This window comes from Tenrec ecaudatus, chromosome 5 (assembly GCF_050624435.1).
Source record: "Tenrec ecaudatus isolate mTenEca1 chromosome 5, mTenEca1.hap1, whole genome shotgun sequence".
NCBI classification, from domain to species: Eukaryota; Metazoa; Chordata; class Mammalia; order Afrosoricida; family Tenrecidae; genus Tenrec; species Tenrec ecaudatus.
The window spans coordinates 183,305,826-183,328,511 of NC_134534.1; the positions used below are offsets into that span (position 1 = coordinate 183,305,826).

A 22,686-nucleotide genomic window follows, 5' to 3' on the forward strand; every position below is an offset into this window, starting at 1 on the left:
TTCACCCTGACCCTGGGGGGCTTCTGGGTCACTGCGTGCAAGGCCCTACAGATTAGTGTCGGGTGGGCCAGGCTGGGAAGGGAAGGAGGGGCACCAGAGAGGGAGAGGGCGGTGCAGACACCCGACTTCCCCCAGTTCCGGCGGGTGGTGGGGTGGGCTGGATAGCTTTTGCCTCTGTGTCTTGTCCTCCCTGCCCCCTCCATCACAGCCCTACCCTCCCTCCACTTCTGATGGCCTCTGAGCCGCCTTCTCTTTCCAGCAGTGACCCCCCACCCCCACCCTTCTCTTCCACACAGCCAGGAGCTGTGCTGGGAAACCTGGCCCATGTACCCCGATAGGGCCTGCCACAGAGAAGGCCCCCAGCAAACATCCACCTGAAGAGGGGGGCGATGAGAGAAAGAGAGGGTGGGGTGTGGTAGGGGCAGCAGCCTTCTGCCAGGGTAGCCAGAATCCTATGTTCCGTGTGTCTGTCCCCGGGCGAGTTCTGCCTGTACCAATGCCCTCCTTGGCAATGCAGCCGGGAGAGGAGAGTTGGAGACCCCTTTGCCCTGGGGCTCGGTAAACAGGGGCTTGATTGGCATCTGCGGTTCTTTCGGTGTGTACCGGTGGCTCTGAGTAAAACTGAACACGCTTTAAGGCCACGATTCCAATCACAGAGATTGGATCTGTGCAAACGACACCCAGGGCTCTGGGATCATTTCAGATTGCTGTCAGGGGCGGGGCAGCCTCCTCTTGATCTCCACCAGAAGCCGACTGTCTGCCTCCAAGACACGTTATAGGTGGGGAACCAAGTCCCAGAGCACGTCAGTGGCAGAGCTGGGATTTGAACCCAGGGCTGTGAGACTGCAAGCACCAGGCCTCTCAGCAGTGCTGGGGAGGGGGCCGCTGGTCCGGTCTCTCCAGAACCAGGATAGGGTTCTAGCCGCAGCATGGGGCAGTGGGCCCCAGGGGTCAGACTGACCCAGCACCTCAGGCTCGCAAACTTCTGGGGCCAGGCTGACGAGATGCACACAAGAGGCGGTCGAGGCAGGGTGCTAGGGAAGGGTGCAGGGTGTGGAGAGTGATTAGAACGTAGCATAAAACAAAGGCCCCGTTCAACCAAGCAAAACCTGTCTGTGGGTCCTGTCGGGCCTCCGGCTACGAGCTTTGGCTGCCTAGTGGCACGGATCTCCTGGATTCCTGAGGATGTGGAGGGCCGGGAGATACTGGACCATGGAGGCTTTCCAGGCTGTGGGAACCCCAGGCTAGGGCGTTGGCTCCTGGCTTGAGAGGAAGCCCCGGAGGCTTCAGGGTGGCCCCAGCTGCCTTACCTTTGACCAGCGTGTGCTTGTCGGTGGGAGAGGATCGGGCCAGCACCCGCAGCTTGGGCCAGATCTTGTCGATTCGCTCTTGCTCAATCTGGAGAGGGATTTGGGGGGAGGGGGGTGGTTTGGGAGAGGCCAGAGGAAGGAGGGGACTTGCCCAGCATCCTCGCAATCCTTTCTCACCCGCAGCACACTGGCTGGCTTCCAAGCAGCCCCCAGGGCCCAGCCCCCACGCCAGCGCGCCCTCTGAACACCTACCTCGCCCTTCTCGTTCCGGATCCTCCGGTTGAACTCCTTGCCCTCCAAGCACAAAAAGTCTTCCCCGGGGTGGATGATGCCGCACTTGATGGCGATCGCCCTGGCCGTGTTGATATTGTCACCGGTCACCATGCGGACCGTGATGCCTGCCCGCTGGCACTTGCGGATGGCTTCCGGGACCTGGTCAAGAGGGCAGGTGCTAAGCAGGGAGGGCACTCCTCTGTAAGGGGCCCAGACGGCCACTACATGGTGGAAGAAAACGTGGTGCTGGGCTGCCTCCTCCCTTCTTGTGCCTGTGGCAGGCATTAGTCACTGATGGAACCCTGGCTTTGGTCTCAGAGTCCTGTGCACAGCCTCCGACAGCCACCTGCCATCAACCGTCAGCCTGTCCAGGAATGAGACCAACGGTGCTCCTGACTTTTAAGAAGGGCTTCATGTAGAGCCCCTTGTGCCCCGGCCTTGGGCAAGCGCAGCGGCCTCCCTGGTGCATGTGAACTTGACCTGGCTGCATCCACACCCAGTTTCTGTCAACCGGGGCTCTGGTACCTCAGGCTGAATTCTCAGGTTTTGGAAGAGATGGTGATGGGTGCTGTTTTTCAGAAGGCGATACAGACTTGGGATCTACTCACATGGGGATGCTTCAAGTCAACTATAAAGAGGAAGGACTTTGGCCCGTTCTCCTGGCTGGAGTGACAGACAGATGTCTGAGCCAATCAGGCCCTCCCCAGCCCCTCCACGATCTGCCCCTCGAGAGCTGTGGGTCAGGCCAGCAGTGTAGCAACCGTCAAATTGAGTCTACTCTGACCCAGGCTGGCCCCGAGTGTCAGGGAGAACTGTCCCCGCAGGGGTGTCCACTGACTGGCTTCCCGAAAGCAGATCTCCAGGCCTTTCTTCAGAGGGGCCTCTGGGCGGGTCGGCGCAAACCTCCACCCTCATCTCCAGTCCCCTCCCTGCTCCCCCCGCCCTCACCCCTCCTCTACTTTCTTCCCCTGCCTGGACGTGGCCACCCATCCTCAGATGAGGCCCCATGGCAGGACCGGGAGGACAGTCCAGCTGCTCTGTCTGGAGGAAGAGGAGGCTCCTGTAAAGACTTAGGGTCCAGGAGCCCCCACCAAGGGCTGCCATGAGTGGGATTTGGCTTGGGCTGGGGGTTTGTCTCCAAGGCAGGCCCTGAGGTCACGGGGGAGCAACTTGCCAACCACAGAAAGGTCGTCCCGGAGCGAGACGTCCAGCCTCCAGTAGTCTGCACCATGGGCTCTGTGAACTAGCCTTCCTGGACTCTGGCTCAGGGTTCAGGGGTCACGTGAGCAAGGCCTTGTGCCATAGCTGCGCTCACAAACTAACTCTGACCTCTTTTCATGGAGCCCGAGGGAGAGGGCATGGGGACTGCCCGAGATACCCTCTGCAGTTTATCACTGACATCCTCACCCTCGGCGGTCACCTGCCCCAGAGGATGGGTAAGAGCCCTGCTCTCTTGGGGACAGACACCTTATTTAACTCTTGCCCCTGAAGGAGGGATTTAGGTTAGGCTTGTTCTAGTGGCACTGTGGTGAAGTGCTGGGCTCCTGTAGAAGCTGCCCAGAGGCAGGAAGAAGGCTCAGCCTGGAGAGGGAAAGTCCCAGCACCCGGTGGGTGGGGGTCAGGCAGGCAGGTCTGAGTCAGGACTCTCAGCAACCAAGGCTTCCTCGTTTGTAAATGGGCACAGGATGGCCTCTGCGACGAGGCACAGGGGCAAGAGTCACAGGGCTGCCTGGTCCGACAGGTGCTGGAGACGCTGGCCCTGCAGCCTGATGGTCTTCCTGCTCTGAGAGGGGTGGGCAGCAGGTGGAGGGCTGGGTTGGGCACTCTGCTGTGACTTGGGCCAACTGCTCTGAGGGTCACTGCCTGAAATGTAAGGGGGTCTTGGGAGAGCAGACTTTCCCCCGGGGGCAGGGCTGTGTGTGGCTTGGCCTGGACCAGGTGCAGGGCTCGGAGGTGGGGATGGAGGTTCGGCAGACGAGGGTCAGCATGGACATTTCGGCCCCTGACGCCTGGCTCATAGTGTGTGGATTCACGTTGAGATGAGGTCCTGCAGGCCCATCACCTTGGGCTCAAAGCTCTATCACAGTGCCTTCGCCCACGCAGCTCCCTCTGCCTGGAATCTACCCCCCATGCCCCAGCCCCACCCCCTCGTGCCCATCTCCCACCCCACATGCTCTCCGTCCATAAAGCCCCCGGCAGGGTGGCTCTGTGCCTTGCTGGCCCTTGCTGGCTCCTGCCAAGCTCCTGTTTCCAAGCAGGCACTCACAAGCTCCGGCCTGTAGGGGACGGAGATGATTATGACTCAGGCTCCACCCCGCCTAGCAGCCGTGAGTCGCCTTTTCCCACAAATAAAATACTTGTAAAAATTGAGAGGGGGGGAGAGCTTCTTTTGCTAAAATTATCCTAGATGTTTCTTTCCGAGGAAAAACGGCCAGGAAGTGGGTGTTTCCTGTTTTCATTTACTAACAGCCTCCAAACATCCGCTCTTTCTGGTGCAGCCACTGTCTGTGACCCCCCCTCCCCCCACCATTGCCGTTACCCAGCCAAGACCCAGACCGCTGCCCCACGGCTGCGTACACCCGAAGGGACAAGGGCACTTGGGGACCTCCCTTTTGTGTTCTGTGGGCTTCTGCAGGGAGAACGCACTGGGGGTGGGGGGAGGGTGTTGGTCTGTTTAAAGCCTGTATCGGGGGTAATAAGAGACTGAACCAGTGTGAAGGACCTCCGAGGGAGTGCAGGCCTGAGGACCCCTCCCTGACCGGGCCTCAGTTTCCCCAGGGAAGGTAACAGGCACCCCTGACACTCTCGGAGACTGAGGGTCCAGCTGCCCCTGAGGTGGGAACTAGGGCACAGGGGTTCTGCAAGGGCTGGCTTAACCCATGGGCCACCAGCTCCTCAGATAGAGTTTGCACCCTGTAAATACATGACTGGAGGACAGGCCGAGCCCAGAGGAAAGGCCACCCGTAGGCATGCGCTGACCGAAGACAACCAAAACCTTCCAGAGGTGTCAGAAGGGACCTGAGGGGCCTCTGGGCCATCCTCCCATTTCACAGTTGGAGAAACTGAGGCACACGGGGGAAGTAGCTCATTAGTGGCTGTGGTTGTTACATCCTCTGGTCCCACCATCAAGAGTGAAGGGGTGGAGTCTAGCCTGTCACTCAGGTCGCTGCTTGATGACCTCATTTGGAGGTGCTAGGGAGATGAATAGCTCGCTGGACTCAGGACACATAGACGCTGCTTGGTATTCCTGCTGACAAGACACGTAGCGCTGTGTTAGAGGCCTGGAGCTGGAGGAGCCATGTGGAGACCCGCGCCAGCGCTGAGATGCTTCCACTGCCACTGGATCCACAAGACTTTGCACCCACTGGCCTGTGATCTTCCTGCAATCGGCATCATTGCATGTGTTTTGTGAGTCTGAAGAGGACTTTATAGATTGGTATCAGACAGATGGGCTAATATCAGACTTATGGACTTGATCTGGACTGGGCTGGGATGTTTTCTCCATATACAATTGCCCTTGTATATAAAGTTCTTTCTTATACACATGAGGCTATGGATTTGTTTCTCTAGTCCACCCAGACGAACACAGGGGTCAAGCGGGGACACAAGTTCAAGTCCCATTTTGCAAATGTGGGACAAATTCTCCTAGCTCCCCATGCCTAGACACGCACCTCACGTCCTTGAGGCCACTTCTCTGGATAGCCATGCCTTCTGCAGAGAATGCCTGGGGCCCAGCTCTGGCCACACTCAGACTGTGAGGACACCCTGGAGCCCCCTCATGGGCGTGAGAATCACCCGCCTGTGGGTCCCACAATGGCTGTGGGACCTGGGAGAAAGCTCAGGGATCCGAAGGAGGAAACCCAGGTCTTGGCTGGATGCACTGAGCGCTTGCGGTGAGCCTGCCCTTCTCTGGGCCTCAGGCCCCTCATTTGCAAACTGGGGGTGTGGAGGCCAGATGGAGAGCCCCTCGTCGAGTCCCCACCCCTGTGGTGGAAGCTGAAGTCAGTTGGACGGGTAGCCTGGGCCACCAGCATTGAAGGAAGTGACAGCAGAGAGCAGAACGCATCTGAGGTGCGCATTGTGCAGCAACTCCGCCCGCGATGACTTGTTCCCGCTCTGTGCGCTTAGGGAGTGGTGGCCTGAAGCTTTCATTGTGTCCCATGGCCAAAAGACATCTTTGATGCAGTTTCTACCCACTCTCCCCCCTCAGGGATGCTTCTGAGGCAGGGTGTGAACTGGGAACTCTGGTCAGGACCTCGCCCCCCACCGGAGGTCTGGACACCCTCAGGACTCAGCCAGCCCCCTGCACTGCTCAGAGACAAGCCTCTGCCTTGTTGCCCTGGGTCAGCGTGGCCTGTGCCAAGCTCCAGGCAGAAATGAGGGGCCGTGGTGACACCGTGGCATTGGCAATTGGGGTTCAACTCCTTATTGAGTCTCATCCCACACCCCCTCACAGAGCCATTCCTGCACGCCAGCCTTGGGCAGTGCTGGCAGCTGTTCTGGGTCAGAGCTATGGAGCTCCTGGGAGGTGGTGGAGGAAGGCGACCCGCCTGGATGGGCTGCCCACCCTGTGTCAGGCACTCACTCTGCTTACTGCTCAGACATGCAGTCTGATTCCTCAGAGTCCCTTGGGGTAGGGGGCTCTGTGCCTGTCCCTGGCCTGCAGAGAGAGGCCAAGGCCACCCTGTCAGCGATGCTGAAACTCAGGACTCAGCTCTGATGTTGCCCGTTGCCCCCTGGCTAAGTGGGGACATGGCCTTGTCTGCCACCCTCTCACTCCCCTTGGTCTTTGGTACACCGGAGCTCACAGCATTGCAGTGGGTGGTCGGGAGAGTGCCTGGTCTCCCTCCTTTCACTTTGAAAAAGGATGTGCTGAAGGGCACAGAGGGGACCAGGGATGGGCCACAGGACCCCGGTGGTGACCGTGCCAGGGCGGGCCACAGAGGTGCCGAAGGAAGGCTGCCTGGGGTCACTGTGGACACATGGGGGTCCGAGCCCAGCAGCATTTCAGAGTCAGCCCTCTCCTCTCCCAACAGCTTCTCTGCAGCCTGGGCATCCGACCGACCACGCGTGTCCCCCCACCCACAACCCCCTAGGCTGGATCCTCTGTCTTCTCTCCAGGAGCAGAGGCAGCTGAGGGAGACGGCGGGCCTCCTGTGGACTAGGCACCCATTAGGTGCCCCCACAGCCATGGCCTCCCTCCATGGCAGTCAGCAGGGATGCCATCCTTTGTCTCTCGCTCACCCGTGTGACCTGCTCACTTCCCCGCTCGATTCTGGAACTTTGACCGGGGCTGATCATCAGCCGTGCCTCTGGGGAACCTTGCCCAGGTCTGCTGGCTGCCAAGGACAATGACCTCCGTCGCTGGAGAAGACCGACAGTGACACCAACGATGAGCTTCCCGAGTCACTGGCCTGCCCTGCTTGAGGACCTGAGAATCTAAGCCAGGCGGTTGGCTACATGAGACCTTGACTCCTGGTGGGCAGAGCAGCAGAGCCAAGTAGCTCCCCAAGGCCTGGGGCCTTCTCCCACGGAAGTGGGATGTTGCTGCCCCGCTGGCAGGCTGTGCCTCCTGCCCAGGCCCTTCTGAGCACACCCGGCCAAGCGTGGCCTGTACCTTTGGGTGCACGTGAGGGCGCTTTGAGGCTCAGAGGGGAGAAGCAGCTTAGACTAGACCCCGACTCCCATCCTTGCGGCCCCTCCTGGAGCCTGCCATCCGTGGGAGGCCTACCTCGGGCCGCACGGGGTCCTCGATGCCCACCACGCAGATGCAGGTGAGGTCGTTGAGGATGTCATTCTCATTGTCCCAGTCGGGCTCCGGGCTCCCGGGGAAGTCTCGGTAGGCCACGCAGATGGTGCGGAGCCCGTCACAGGCCATGGGCTCAATCACCTTCTTCACCATCTCGTCCCGGTCCCGGGGCCGGAAGCCCCGGGGCTCACCTGCCCCATTGAGGATCTTACAGCACCTGCAATGGGGATGGGAGGGCGATGGGGCAGCTCCTCTTGCTGCTCAGAGTGGGCCCACCTGCCAGTGCCCCGCCCAGCCCATTTCCCAGGGAGCACTCAGGTCAGGTCCATGGGTCCAGGTCAGGATGACACAGAAGAACCAGCCCAGAAGACACCTGGACCTCTGAGTGGACATCTGCCTGGGTGGTCGAACTCAACGTACCCTAGGATGTGCCTGTGTGCCCATGGGGTCGAGAGCCAGGGGCTCCCCCCGTCCCCTCAAAGGACATGCAAGGAAACTGAGGCACAGAGGCGGGGACGCCTTCAGTCTCTAGACCAACCTCTGGCACCCGGAGTACGAGGAAACTGGCCAGCATTGGCTATTGGGGGGTGGACAACACAAGAGCATCTAGGTGTGGGGTGGGGAGAGGTCCCCAAGACTCAGTAGAGGAGGAAGGGGAGGTCTTTAGTCATCTCACGGCAAAAACAGCAGACAGAGTCCTGGGTCAGCGGCCCTGGGGGCGAGTCTGGCTGTGCAGCCTTGGGCAGGGCCTGCTCCCGTGTCTCCCGGCACCCGGTGCCCGTCCACTCACTTCTTGAGCACGATCTCAGACGCCCCCTTGCTGTACATGCGGAAGCTGTCGTCGGGCAGCTTGATGACGGTGCTCATGGACTTGCGCACGGAGTTGAAGGTGTACACTTTGTAGAGTTTCTCCTCGGGCGTCTGGATGCGCACGGCCTCGTAGTCCTGCTTCAGGTCCAGCACAAAGCCCAGCAGGCCGCACTCGGTCTTGTTGCCCACCTGCCACGGCAGGGCGCCCTCCTTCTCCGGGGGCTGTGGGAGGAGCAGGGGCGGGTAGGGGGTGGTCAGATGGGGTGAGGGGTGGGTGCAGCCCGGTGTGCCAGCTCCTGCACGTCCTGCACCCTCAGGTCCCAGCAGCCTAGCCCAGCCTGGTCGGGAGGAAGGGAGGTCCGGCTGGTCAGCTCTGACGCAGTGTCTCTCAGACACATGCACAGGCCCCAGAGAGTATGTCCGGCCCTCACTCCCCTTCAGGCCTGGAGAGGAGCTCACCTGCCACCCCGCACCTTTCATCCCCAACCTAGACAGGCCTGTGTGGGGAACTGGAACTCAGGGGAGTGTCTGCACCTCAGGACAGCCCACTGGGAGGAACCCAAGGGGCAGTGTGTGCCCAGGGACAAAGCTCTAATGGTAGGGTGGGGCAGGAAGCGGCACATACAGGCAGGAAGTGGGCAGAGAGCTGTCTGTCACACTTGTGAGCCCTGCGATCATGCCAGGGGATGATGGCATGAACTGGCAAATGGAAAGCCAATTTGCTGTGTCAGCCCCCACCCACATCACAGTCAAGAGAGAATAAAACACAAGAAAGCACCAGCCACGTACCGACCCTCCACGCGCCCCCCCCCCCCCACCGCTCCCCAAGCTCTGGAGAAACTCCACATCATGCCTGTTAGCTTAAGCATTCTCTCTTATTGAAAAAAAAAAAAAAAGAAAACGTTACAGGTAACTCTGAACCTCACTGTGAATGGGGCCCCTTCAGGCCCCTGGCCCAGAAACAACCCCGCCATAGCTCTGGTGCGGTGCCTTCCCGTGTCTGGGTGTGTCCCGAGTTCTTCTTTCTTCTCCCGAGGTGACTGACCCCTTCCACCACCCCAGATTCTCCCTGGCCATCACTTTGTTGTTTAAAGCGCTTCACAAAGCTGGGATCTCAGGTCTGGCTGTCTCACTTGGCACCACCCCCTGGTGCCAGGCAAGCTGTTGCCGTGCCCGTCATTTGTCCCCGCGCAAGACTGGTTCCATAGGATGCATGGGCCACTCCATGAGGTTTCAGCTCCGTTTGAACCAAACACCCATTTTTCTTTATGTTAAGAAGATCAAATGTTGGCGATTTTATGCAGGGCCCCCCAGTAGGTGTCTCTGCACAGAGCCCATGTGCCAGTGGGCCCGCTCTGTCTCACGGCGATGCCGTGTCTGCTGCTGTAGCACTGTGCTCCGCGGGGCTGGCGGGGCTGGCTTGTCTTCAGAGGCCTACCGCCTCCAACCTCTTGGTTAATGACCAAGGACTTGCCTAATGGTGGTGCCACCCAGGGACCCTCCTGTGTGGATGTGGCCACACAGACACATGTGGTGCTGCTTTGTGTGCTGGAAACTTCTTCCAGAGATGCCATCCCTGCTGGTGGGCAGGGAGCCAGCTGCCTCCCTGGGACATTCAAGCCCTCGCCACACTCCCACTTGGACCTCCTGGCCAGAGCCTGGTTTCAGAGCCCTGACTCAGGCAACGTGGACCCAAGAGACCTGAGCTCCAGGGGTCAGGGTAACTTCCAGTACCCCATCATCCTCTCTGTTCAGTTCCTGGATGGTGGGGAATGCGCTGTCCCTCTGGAGCTCCGGGGCTCCCTGGAGGCTGAGGCTGAGGATGTGCATGTTTACGCAGGACAAGTCTCTAGGCAAGCCACGCCTTCTGGCCTCCTCCCTCCGGCCCCATCCAGGGGTTCGGGGAGAGTGGTCCTCCTCCCCATCATTTATGTGTAGGAAGTGGGGGTCCTTAATCGCCCCTGAAACTCAGCAAACACTTGTCTCCGCGTCCATAATCCCAACGTCAACCGCTGGCCGCGTCACTTGACAAGAGGCCTCATGAACCAGGACACGAGCTGACGTGGCCCGAGGTGGCTGGAGGAGGCGGGGCCAGCGTGGGCAGATGGGGGCCATGTAGGAGCGAGAACAGAGCCGTTACCATCTCCTAGCGTGTGTGGCTGCATTCTGAGCAGCAGCAGCAGCAGCAGCAGCAGCAGCAGCAGCAGCAGCAGCAGCAGCAGCAGCAGCAGGATTCTGGCCATTCAAAGGGTCGACATGACACTTGGGGTCTCAGGGAGTGCCAGGATCTCAGAGGCAGGGGAGCAGTTTCTTTTAAAGGGTGAGTCACATGGCTTCCCTCAGAAGGCCAGCTCAGCTCCCAGGCAGTGGAATCATGGGTAGGAAGGGAAGCGCTGTAACCATACTCTGAGGACATGGGGCCTCAGAGGCTGCTGGCTCCTGCCCCCCTGCCCGCTCCTTTCTGGTACCTGGAGCGGTTTTTCTGAGTTTCGACATGGGAGAGCCTAGGAGGGCTTCACAGAGCTGGCCCTGGCTCTTACAGCCTCCCCTCTCCTCACCTGGGTCCTAGGCCACCCATTGATTCTGGAATGGGTCAAGGATCTGCAGGTCCTCCAGGCCTTTGCTAGGCTTTCCCCTCTGCCTGGGATGGCCCTGCCCCACACCCCTGCTTGGGAAGCTCCTTGGGAATTTCTGGGCTCTGGGTCTAACACAAGCTACAACTCGGGGCAGGTCACTTGATTCTGCAACTCCATCTCCTTTGCTGCAGGGCTGGGAACGGTCTTCTGTGCTCTGGAGTTGTGACAGGGACATGGAGGATTCAAGCAAGGCAGTGTCCGGCACGCCCACTGCACAGGGTTGAGGCCCCAGTAGTCACAGCGATGAGGACAGAAAGAGGACAGTGTGTGAGCCGAGCGCTTACTCTGGGCCAGGCACTGGGCTGGGCCTCTGTGCCTGGCTTCAGCTGACCTTCACAGCAGTCCTTGGCTCTAAGCTGCAGCCGGATGGCAGGGCCAGCGAGTGGCCCTGAGCTACACAGGCTCAGGGTCAGATGTGCTGCGTCTTTTACCTGCCATGGGATGCTGGGCATCCCTTAACTACTCTTGGCTTCGGCGTCCTTATCCGTGAGCTGGGGTCAGGGTGTCACTGACTTCAGGGGTGTCGTACACGACCCCGTGTGCTGAGTGAGCCCTCACGTCGGGGCCAGGGGGCAGGCAGTGGTGGTTCCGTGGCAGAATCCCTCCCTTCCGCCCCGGACACGCAGGTTAGTTTCCTGTACAAGGCACCTCGAGTGCAGATACCACCTGTCCATCATCAGCGGCTGCACACTGCTGGGACACTGAACCGTTTCCAGCAGAGCTTCCAGACCACACGGACCAGGAAGACGCACCTGCAGATGGGCTTTGGAAATCGGCCAAAGGAAGGAAACCTGCGGGTTGTGGTGACCCTTCCCTTCGTGTGTGTGTGTGTGTGTGTGTGTGTGTGTGTGTGTAACCAGAGCATCATCCTCAGCCAGGGACAAGGGGGCCGCAGCCATCGGGATTCCTCGTGATCCGCTGTATACAAGCCTCCGAGAGGTTCAGGATCTGGCTCAGGGCTGCGCGGGCGGTGCATGCTGCGGCTGGGACTTGAACGCTGGTCTGTTCTGAGCTCAGGGCCAAAGCTTGTCACCATCACCTCCTGCCCCTGTGAGGCCTTCTGGATTCTAACGTCACCGTTGGGCCTTGGTGCAAGGTGAGAGCGCTTGACCAGGTCTGCGTGTCCATGGAGAGCGACTGCAGTCCTTCCACCCATTCCCACCCAGGGATCGAGCGCTTTTCTCTTTAGACAAGAGGTAGCAGCTCATCAGGGCTGTGGCTCACTTGCCGGGGGTCAGTGCAGCCAGGATGCCTGAGGGGGTGTGGAAGGAACCAGCTGATCAGGCTGGAGGTGCAGAGGTGTAGAACGTGAATGTCCTGGCCAGGGGTCTGGGCTGCCGCAAGAACAGGGAAGCAGGAGGTAAAGACATCAGTTCTGTTCTGAAATATCTCCCTGCTCAGATTGACCCATCCAACCGTCCACATACCCACCTACCAACCCACCACGTGGACTCCCCTCCCTGCCTGTACCTCACCCATCAATGACACATCTACCCACCTGCCCACACGCCAAGCCACTTACCTCACCCAGCTATCTACCCGCCCAGTATTTCCCAAGAGCGTAGGCCACCAGCCACAAAGACCACTCTGTTCCCAAGGAGCCCCAGTCTCCTGGGCGTGAGGCTGTAGGAAGACACAGAAGACGCAGGGCCCCAGTAGGGGCGAGACAGCGCGGGAGAGCCCAGGCCAGCCCCTCTTCCTTATCTGCGTGGAGGGCACTGTGGGGAGGGTCATGGGCTTCTTTCCTGCCCTGCCTCTGGTCACACGGTGCTGGGAAGTCTTTCTCTCCCAGTCTGGGCTAGAGAGTGGCTGCAGCAGCCACCAGCCGTCTACAGCCTTCATCTGGGCATGGGAGGGCAGGCCCTGGAGGGAGCTGGCTTCCCTTCCTAAGCCCACAGCAGGCAAAAGATGCCACATTGGTTGGTTCCCCATGGCCAAGATGGCAACACCACGGCTGGCATTGTGCTCTCCTGGGCGTGGGAGCCAGCGTGCTTTGCACAAACTACTTATGTGACTCTGGGCAAACGCCCTTCCCTCGCTAGCCCTGACGTCCACGCTGCCCACTTATCTATCTGTTTGTCTCTGCAGCGCTCGCTCTGTGTGGGCGCCCTTGGGGGTTTCATGGCTGGTGGGCACGGTGATATCACCAATCTTACTGGCTTTGGGCCAGGCACGCACTACCTCCCTTCAACTTCACAATCAGCCCAGGAGGCTGAGACTCAGGGATGCGAAGTGCCTGTCACCCAGCTAGTGAGGGGTTCAAACACAGGCTCTCTAACTTTACCGGGTGAGCGGTAACCACAAGGGCAAGGTTAGTCTGGCAGCCCGTGCTATGAAACAACCACTAATGGAGACTTCTGGCTGTGGCTTGGCTTCCCGGGTCCTTGCGGCAGGTCCCAGGACTCCCTTTTGCTGTAATTGGGAACATACGTCTCTGTCTAAAGGCTCTCAGGGCTCTCCTCCAGGCTGCTCCCTCCGCCAGGCCGACCTCATTAACGTGCCTGGGTTATTTTAGGGAGCCTGGGAGCAGAATAGAGCATCCCTGATCTCCCAGGATCCCCAGATGAGGGGAAAGAACACAACAACCATCAGTCCTTCTGGCGGCTGCCACTCCCTGGTATGCGTGCACTCCCAGACGACTTTCCCATCCATGGATCTGGCCCCATCCAGGCTCAGCCCTAGCACCAGGGTCTGCGGGCAGGGCCATGACACCTCTCCCTGCTCTGGGGCCCACGCTGCTGACTCATGCCCTCTCCCTGTCGATGCCGACGACCTTATAGCATGAGGGAGAGGTCAGGGCCCGGGCACATTTGGAGGGAAAGGAAAATCAGGCAGCAGGTCCCCAGATGCTCCCAGTGCAGGGATGCCCGACATCTGGGTGTGCAAAGGCATAAATCTCTTGACCCAAAGGCTGGTTCCTCGTGGAGGCACGACCTGTGCTTGCCGACCCTACCAGGAGGCCAACATGCTGGCCGCTTAGCTGAGAAAGCAATCGTGTTTTCCTATCACAACTAGCAGCACCACGAGTAGTAAACAGCTATCACTAACGGCTTCTTCTGCGGCAGCTTGTGAGGTCGGCCACGGTTGTTCTGATGTGTGCATCCTACCCCCTTGCCACGTGACTCTGCAGCCCTCCCAGACAAAGGTGGAATCCCCTTTCCCACTCCCAAGTCTAGGCTGGCCTCTTGACGTGTGCTGAATGCAGAGAAGACCAGGGCCACGGTCTGCCAGGCCACTCGAATCACAGAATGCATGAGGGAGTCTGGCCAGAAGAACCACCCGACTGAGCCCCGCCTGGACTGTCCCGAAACCGGCAGGCTACATTTGTGGCTTGGCTCTAGAACACCAGGGTTTGGGGCCGTTTGTCATGTAGCAGAATCTCTTAGCTGCTAAGCGCTTGTTTTCAGGAAGGGTCAAACACAATAGCAATCGTTTGATTCAAGTCACTGTTATGGTTTTGATGTGACCGGGCAGGCTATTGTGCCAGCTGTGTGGTCAGACACTCATCCCAATGTCGCCAAGGGATTTACACGTGATTGACACTTACAAACAGCTGGTGGCCCTTCAGACTGTGGATGGGCCCCATCCCATCCCATTCCATCTCATCTCATCTCATCTGATCTCATCAGTTGAAGATCTGAAGAGCAAAACTGAGGTTTCCTGAGGGAGAGAGTCAACTGGATATCCTGCAAGAATGCCCTGTCTGCCTGGCCTACAGATTTTGGGTTTGTCTGCCCCTAGAACTGTGTTATGCGATTCTCTAAAATAAATCTCTACCTACCTACCTGCTTCTATAGGTATGTATGACTTGACTGTGATGCAAACCTACACCGTCTATGACAAAAAAATATGCCATGTCAATGGATAAGAGTTCTTGACACAGAATCCAGGACAGATAAACCCTTCAGGAACAATAATGGGAGTAGTGATACTAGGAGGGTAGGGGGAGGGGGTGGGGAGAAACAATCACAATGATCTATATATAAACCTCCTCCTCCCCCTAAGAGAGATGAACAGAAGCAAGGGTGAAGGGAGACAGCGGACAGTGTAAGATATGAAAATAGTAATAATAACTTATAATTTATTAAGGGGTCACGGAGGAGGAAGGGAAAAGAGAGGAGCTGATACCAAGGGCTTAAGTAGAAAGAAAAGGCTTTGAAAAGGATGATGGCAACATATGTGCAAATGGGCTTGATACGGTGGACCTATGGATTGTGAAAAGAGCTGTCAGAGTCCCCAATAAAATGATTTACAAAGGAAAAATATGTAAGCCATGTTTCTGGTCGTCTCTGGTTGACACAGTCCACAAGCTTCGTAGCCACGGGAACGGAACATGCGGGAGAAGAGAGTGAGCCGCTCACTGTTTGATCGTCCCCCAGACGGCGGGCAGCGGGACGTGAGGACACAAACCACAGTGCCGTGAGAGTGAAAGCTCAGGGAGCAGGGATGTAAACAGACCCACGCACAAAGGCTCACCACAGTCAGATGCCGCAAGAGACCCCAGCGTCCATCAACGGATGAATGGGCCAGCAATAAACTGCCCATTGATTCAAGGGCACAGGGAAAACTGAAGTTCAGAAACATGCTACAACAGGGTGAACCTCAAAAACATTATGCCAAGTGAAATACACCAGCCGCAAAAGGGCAGATATTGTACGATCCCTCTAGAGACACTCATTCTATCCCTTCTCCTACTATGCTGGTATTCTGTCCCTGAGGGGGGTTATTCTGCGCTTATCGCTGTCCATTCCTCATTCCCTCCCCCCCTTCCCCTCCCTTACCCTCCTGGAATCGTTGCTCCCATTACTGTTTCTGAGGGGGTTTGTCTTTCCCGAATTCCGTATATTGAAAGCTCTCATCTGTGCCACTGTCTGTACACCGATCTAGTGGGAATTTTGAACTTGGACTGAGATCATAATAGTGGCGGAAGGAAGGATTAAGAACTAGAGGAGTGTTGTGTATGTTGTTGGTGTTGAATTGCCCCCTGGATGCATTTTCTCCTCCATGCAGAAGATGCAATTATCTTGAGTAGGCAAATGCATCAAGACCAAGGGTTATTTGTTGTGGCCAGTGTGGGAAAAGGGGGTCTATGGCTCAGAGAGGCCCTGAGCATCTGTTACGGGTGGCAGAGAAACCTGGAAATGGACAATGGTGATGGTCGAACAACCTGCTGAGCATAATGAGGGCACTGAACTATACCCACGAGGGTCGTCGAGATGGCAGGGGCTGTGTACACATGTATCGGCTGCAAGAACAGAAGACAACACAAAGCCCCAACCTGGGGACCGCTGTGCTCCCCCTGCGCTCCCCTTCTGCCCCACCCACCAGACGTCCCTCCTCCGGGGCCCCCCAGATGGGCTGCGACTAGCTCCCACTCACCAGGATCTTAGAGGTGTAGGCGCTGTTGATGGCGATGGCGTTGACCAGCAGGTCCATGGTCTTGGTGTCAATGGAGCTTGGGTCAGGGATCTCCTTGTAGTGGACGTCACCAACATAGGCCTGCACCACGGTCATGCGGTTGGTGGTCAGCGTGCCGGTCTTGTCCGAGCAGATGGCTGTGGCGTTGCCCATGGTCTCACAGGCATCCAGGTGGCGTACCAGGTTGTTGTCCTTCATCATTTTCTGGGGGGAGGGGCGGGTGAGACGGCACGGTGACACACAGTCAACGTGGAGAGCTGCTGCACCGGCCCTTTCAGGCTGAGGACCTGAGGGTGGGCAGGGATCCAACCCCTCATGCGGGCTGTCTCTGCTCTGGGTCTTTTCCTTTGGCGGTCACTCTCTGAGCCATTGACCATCTTTGATCAATTTTGATTGCAAAACTGAACTCCAGGCTTTAGGGGGGAAATAGAGTAAGTATGCAAAGGTTGGGCCCTGACCGACTACCTCAAACCTTCTTCCCTGCCACCGTGGCGTAAGTAACTATTCCGTGTTTGGGTTACGGACTTTATGAACTATCCACCTTTCACCGTTGCCGGGTCTTTGCAAACACAATACATGTCGATGGAGGATTATTAGTGACCGTTGAGTCCCCCCAACTCTTGTCGGCCCTCAAAGAACTGTGCTTCATGGTTTTTCAGTGGCTGATGTGTCTAGACACAGGTCGCCAGGCCTTCCTTCCCAGGTGCCTCTGTGTGGATGTGACCTGCCACCTAGGGCGTCCGTGCAGAGGCAGAGTGTCTGCATGGAGTCAGGCGGGCAGATTGAAGGACCCCCTTCAAAGCGGAAACTGGCCAGGCCAGACGGAACAACTGGCTCAGGGAGTGCAACCTCACATTCCGGGACACAGAGCACGCAAGAAGCTGACAGACTGTTCTCAGGACGGCTCGCAACCCCTGCCGCCTTGGGCAGTATCCCCACCCACAGGCACCTTCACTTAAAACCCTACACCCTGACCACCGGGCGCGACTTCCCCGACTTAAAACCCTACACCCTGACCACTGGGCGTGACTTCCCTGACCTGCCTCGCTGGGACCTCTTTCGAGACAATAAAGCAGTCCTTGAATTTATTTTCCTTTAATCCGACTCTGGTCTCACTCGTGCCTCAGTTTACCATACACAGAGGAGCCATCTAGAGAGACACAGGGCACGGTACTAACATGGCTGTATCTGTGTGGCGGAATTACAGGAGGTTCGTTCTCTTTGGAAAGTCTTTAGATTCCATTTTTCTACAACAAATGCATGTTACCACTTAAGTAATAAAAGCTGTACAATTTATTTGAAATGTAGATACACAAAGAGTAAAAAACAAAACAAAATCCAAATCAGCCATAAATATAACTACAGAGCACCCTTTCTTTTTCACTGATAACAAGAATGAAACGTTTCCACCTATGATTCCTTTGCTGTGTACCGCCTGTTTTGATTCCTGCCCTGGCTCCTAGCTGGCTTCCTAGCTCCTTCCAGGGTCTCAAGTGAAGATTGCACAACACGGGTCCCCAGGAAACCGCCCTCGCTGGCAAGGAGGGCCATGGAGGGCTGCCGGCAGCAGAGTTGGATTGAGTCTGGTCTGTGCCCAGGCCGGTGCTCTCCTATATTTTCACTGCTCACTGTACCCCTTCGAAACACGATGGGAAATGCAGCACAATTAGCACCCTTTTAAAGTGCACTGCCCGGCCCACGCTGACTCCTAGAGGCCCTCCGAGAACAGCACAGGGCACAACCTAACTGACCCGATACTGTCTTTACAGGGGTAGGAAATCTTTCTCCCTAGGAGCAGCTGATGGTTTCAAATTGCTGACCTTGTGGGTAGCAGTGCAATCCGTAATCCACTACACTACCAGGGTTCTAGCATCATTTCAACAGAGGTTTACATTACTAAAAAACAATGAATCTTGGGAGGACTCTATGGCATTGCCATTTCTCTTATTGAAACCTGCAATACGTGTAACAATCAATGAATCATAAATGAAGGATCAATAGCAGCTTGAAGCCGCAACACACCTGCAGGTGCCAAGCCCCTCAGCATCCATGGTCTTATCTGATGTTTCAAGAAACGCACCAGCTCTCCAGCAGTGGTTCTCCACCTTCCTCACACTGTGACCCTTTCAGATAGCTCCTTATGTACTGGTGACCCCCCAACCAGAATCTTATTTTTGTTGATACTTCATCACTGTCATTTTGCCACTGTTAAGAATTGGGCAAACCCTGTGAAAGGGTCATTTGACCCCCCAAAGGGGTCGAAACCCACAGGTCGAGAACCGCTGCTCTACGGGGATTCTTGGAATCCACCCGGGCCATTGTGGAGACTCTGGCAGAGTGACAGGAACTCAGCCCCATCTAGCTCACAGGTTCACCCCCTGGGGTCTCAACCCACTTTCACTTTCTGCCCAGGGGACTCCCATTGGGTTTCCAGTTTCTAAGCCGGCCTCTCCAGGATGGTGGCCACACGTAGTGACCGAGAGCCCGACGCGGTTGTGTGGTGAGTACTGAAGGGTCCCTGGATTCTGAAGACCCATGGTAAAAGGAATGCAGAGGTGAGTTTGCACTGGTCACATGCTGAATTCATAGTAAACGGGATATATTGGGTTAAATAAGTCCCTACGAAAGCTAGTTTCACCTATTTCCTTTCGACTTTGCGTTGTAGTTGTTCTAACACTACTACTGTGGCTGTTCCCTACCATGGTTTGCATCAAGCCAACCCACGGTCAGCGGTGGAGCAGACCTCGTGTCTCTGGGTCTTCACTGGTGGGGTTTGGCTGTGGATCTCCAGGCCTTTTTCCTACTCTGAGCCTGGAAGCTCTGCGGAAAGCTGTTCGGTACCGCAATACTCACAGAGCCTGCCCTGGCATTCAGGTTGAGGCTGTGCTTGAGCAGCACTGCCTGGGAATTGAACCTGGGTCTTCTGCACTGGAGGTAAGGGTTCTACCAAAGATGCCCCTCAGGGCAGCCACCGAAAATCCCGACGCACTGCCATCAAGTCGAAGCCGATTCACAGTGACCCTATCAGACAGGTCAGGACTGCCCCAAGGGGTTTCTGAGACTGTGGATCTTTACGGGAGTAGAGAACCTCAAGGCGTGGCTCATGGGTTCAAACTGCTGACCTTGCGGTTAGTAGCTGCAACCTGTAGCCCACAACACCAACCTGTAGCTCACAACACCAACGGTCTCTAACACGAAAAACACAACACAACAGTTCACTTGCCACTGAGTCCATGCTGACCCACGGTGACCCTCGAGAGCAGGGTAGAACTGCCCCTGTGGGCGTCTCACACTGTTTACTCCGTACAGGAATAGAAAGCCTCATCTTCTCCCAAGGAGCGGCTGGTGGTTTCAAACTGACATTGTGGTGAGCAACCCCCATGGGTGACCCCCACCCCGACCGGGCTCTTGGAGCTCCAATGCAGTTCCTGGAAGATGTCAGATTTCACAAGTGGCTCGTGGTTGTTCTGTCCTGGACAGCTCTACTCTCCGAGTGGTCACCCCGTTCTGCTGACGGCAGCCCCAGGAGGGAGTGCTTTGCCTGTTGTGGGCGCGGGGGGGGGGGGGGGGCTGGTCCACTGAGAGCAGGGCCTAGTAAAACGGGCACCTCCCCTGATGGGGGTGGGAACTGCAGACGCATGGAAGACTAACACTGTCTGCGCTCCCTCACTGCCAAACTTCCCAAGTCTGGGTGCCTCTCCAGGGGACCCTGCCCAGATGAAGGGCCGTGTGGCTCCAGGCCCCACCTGGGCTTTGCTTTGTGGGCTGGCGTTTCTCTGAGGACCCTGAAACAAGGAGACGATAAGAGCCGTCTCCTTCACCCAGGGCTGGCACTTGCTGGCACCTGCTGGGAGATCCCTTTTCGGTCTGAAATTACATCAGCCAGCCGAGCCCAAATTCTGGCTCGGAAACCACTTGCCCTGTGTCCTCTGCAGGAGGCAGGCCAGCTTCTCGGGAAGGGGCAGGGAGAGCAAGTCAACAAGCAAGGCCTCTCTTCTCACTGGGGCACACCCTGCCACAGGGCAGAGGAGTGCAGGGTCCAGCTTTCAGAGGTGGGGAACCACGGGGGAAGCAGAGCCAGGGCAGTGAGGCACTGGGGTCGGGGAGGATGCCCAGCAGTGCCCCAGGGGACTTCCCAGGAGCCAGTGGGCAGGGCTCGGCCATCCTGCAGGAATTACCGATATCTCAGGTGGGCAGCTGGCTCCCTCAACAGACAGTGGCAGGGCCCTCGCTGGCCCCTCACCCTTCTTTCTGAGCACCGTGTGTTCCCAGTGCGGAGGGCTGAGCGTCCTGCGGACAGGGCTATACCATGGCCGGGAGACCTCACTACGTGACGGATGTTCAAGGAAGAAGCAAGCTATTTCCAGCCCATTTCCCCAAGGGAGGCATGGAGGGGTTCATAAAACCAGAGTTCCTCTACGTCTGGGCTCACTTCTTTGAATCCTTTAGGAGGCACCTCTGAGATGAGCTGTGTACAGCCCACAGCTGCCACCCTGGGGCCTGCGATTCTGGCTCGGGTTTGGTGGGGCGGGTTTGGGCCCACACAGCAACGGCGACCCTGATGGCTTGCTTTCTTTGTAGCGTTGAGTTGATCACCAGTGTATAAGCCCCCGGCTGGCTCCCATGGGGATGGGGGGCTTTTTCATGAGGGAGACTTGATATTGAAGGTGACCCTGATTCACAGAGACCCCGTGTGCGTCAGGGTAGAATTAGACTCCTCAGGGTCTTCTCAGAAGTGGATTGCCAAGCCTTACTGCCAATGTGTTTTGGGGTGAATGCAGACTTCTATCTGCCCAGCGGCCAAGAGTGACCCGGAGTGGACGCCCCTGCCCTTCACACGCAGCCTCTTTGTGTCGGCCAGAGAGGCTTGTGTGTTGCTGGGAGGTTGAACGGCGGCGATTCAAGGCTAGGACAGACTTAGAGGACAGACCTCGGGGGTCTCTGCCTAAGGGTCGTCCTGTCTCGGGGTCACTGGCACAGCTGCTAACAACAGTCAACTAAAGTCCTGCTTTCTGGCTTATCTTGAAATACCTAAGATTGGGCAGAACCCAGCGGGCGGCTCTGCAGGGTGGGCGACACAGGGCTGGGCTGAGTGGTGGCTGCCCTCTGAGCTGGGCTCACTATGTCTCTGTTCTGCTGTAGGTCCCTAGATCCCCCGAAAGCCCTGAGTTTGGGGGAGGTGGGGTTCCTAGGCTCTCTCAGGGCTCCCATGGGCCCACCCCTTCCTCCACCTCTTCTGACCCTGGCATGGCCCCGACTGGCGGGTAGTGGTTGGGGCCGGTCCCTTCTCACCTTCACCGAGTAGGCCAGGGAGATAGTGACGGCCAGCGGCAGGCCCTCAGGCACGGCGACCACCAGCACGGTCACGCCGATGATGAAGAACTTGACGAAGTACTGCACATAGACGGGGGTGCACTCGGGCAGCCAGGGCTTCTTATTGACCACGAAGGTGTCCACGGTGAAGTACAGCACCAGGATGATGACCGTGATGGCCGACATCACCAGGCCTGCAAGGGGGTGACCTGCTCAGGGGGCTTCCAGGGAGCTGTGCGCACATGCCCCGGGCAGCCAGGGCTGGGGTGCCCTGGACCCACAGACCCTCTCGGCCACTCACTCGCTCTGTGACGGAGGCCCATCCTGGATCCTCACCATGCCTCTGTTCCTTCCTGGGGGCCACTAGTGGCCCAGAGTGCCCCCAAAGCCTCAGGAGTCCCTCCATGAGAGGGGCCGGCAGGCAGTTGCCAAAATGTACACACCACTGCCAGCGAGGCTGGGGTGCTGGTGCAGGAAGACCTGGGCACTGCTCATCTTGCCATATGCAGGACGCCAGGCACAGACCCCACGGCAGCTCCCCCACATAACGGGCATGCATGCACGCTGGCTTCCTGTGGTCGTGAGAGGATCGAGGGAGGTCACAGGGGCAACATGCCCAGTGCTGTGCTGGGCACACAGTAGGTGCTGGACACAGTAATGTGTCGGGGCTGTGCACTGAGCGTTCGCATGAGCATTGCTGCCATGGAGGACCACTCTTCAAGCTCCTTTTAACACCTGCCACACGGCAGGCAGTCCCTCCTCTACGGGAACGTCACCAAGACCGTGAGCAGGGTGGTGTCAGGAACAGTGGCACCTGGCGGAGGAGACATCTGGGCAGACGCCCTGACCATGAGGAGGTGGCCTGGGGGAGGACCAGTACAGGCAGAGCAGACAGCAGTTGGCTGTTTTCTGGATGGGGAAATGGAGGTCCAGGGAGGACGGGATGTGGCTGAGGTCACACGTCCATGGGACACTGCCACTCCAGCTGGTGCAGGGGAGGCTGGCCAGCTCTTCAGGGGCCCCTCCTGCCAGCTGAGTGTGCGCACTGCCCCCCCAGGTCTGCCCAGGTACTGCCATCCCCAAGGGCTGGTAACCCCCTGTAGCCCGCTCCTCTGGGGGCAGTGTACTGCTTGGAGGCGGAATTGGAAGCCTTCTCTGAAGTGCCCCCATAATGTGG

At 57.8% G+C, this 22,686-nt stretch overlaps 1 protein-coding gene across 14 annotated transcripts in view; it reads right to left on the bottom strand.

Annotated features, from left to right (window-relative positions):
* Positions 1–22,686, bottom strand: part of ATP2B2 (ATPase plasma membrane Ca2+ transporting 2) — a 114,865-nt gene that overhangs the window by 29,672 nt on the left and 62,507 nt on the right. For 13 of the 14 annotated variants that reach the window (XM_075550479.1, XM_075550475.1, XM_075550480.1 and 10 more), the window contains 6 exons: positions 21,489–21,703; positions 16,158–16,400; positions 8,123–8,364; positions 7,315–7,549; positions 1,563–1,742; positions 1,311–1,398 (listed from right to left, as the gene is read on the bottom strand). In XM_075550479.1, coding sequence (XP_075406594.1) covers positions 1,311–1,398; positions 1,563–1,742; positions 7,315–7,549; positions 8,123–8,364; positions 16,158–16,400; positions 21,489–21,703 — 1,203 coding nt within the window. The remainder of the gene's footprint in view (positions 1–1,310; positions 1,399–1,562; positions 1,743–7,314; positions 7,550–8,122; positions 8,365–16,157; positions 16,401–21,488; positions 21,704–22,686) is intronic. The other variant, XM_075550477.1, reaches the window with a different exon arrangement.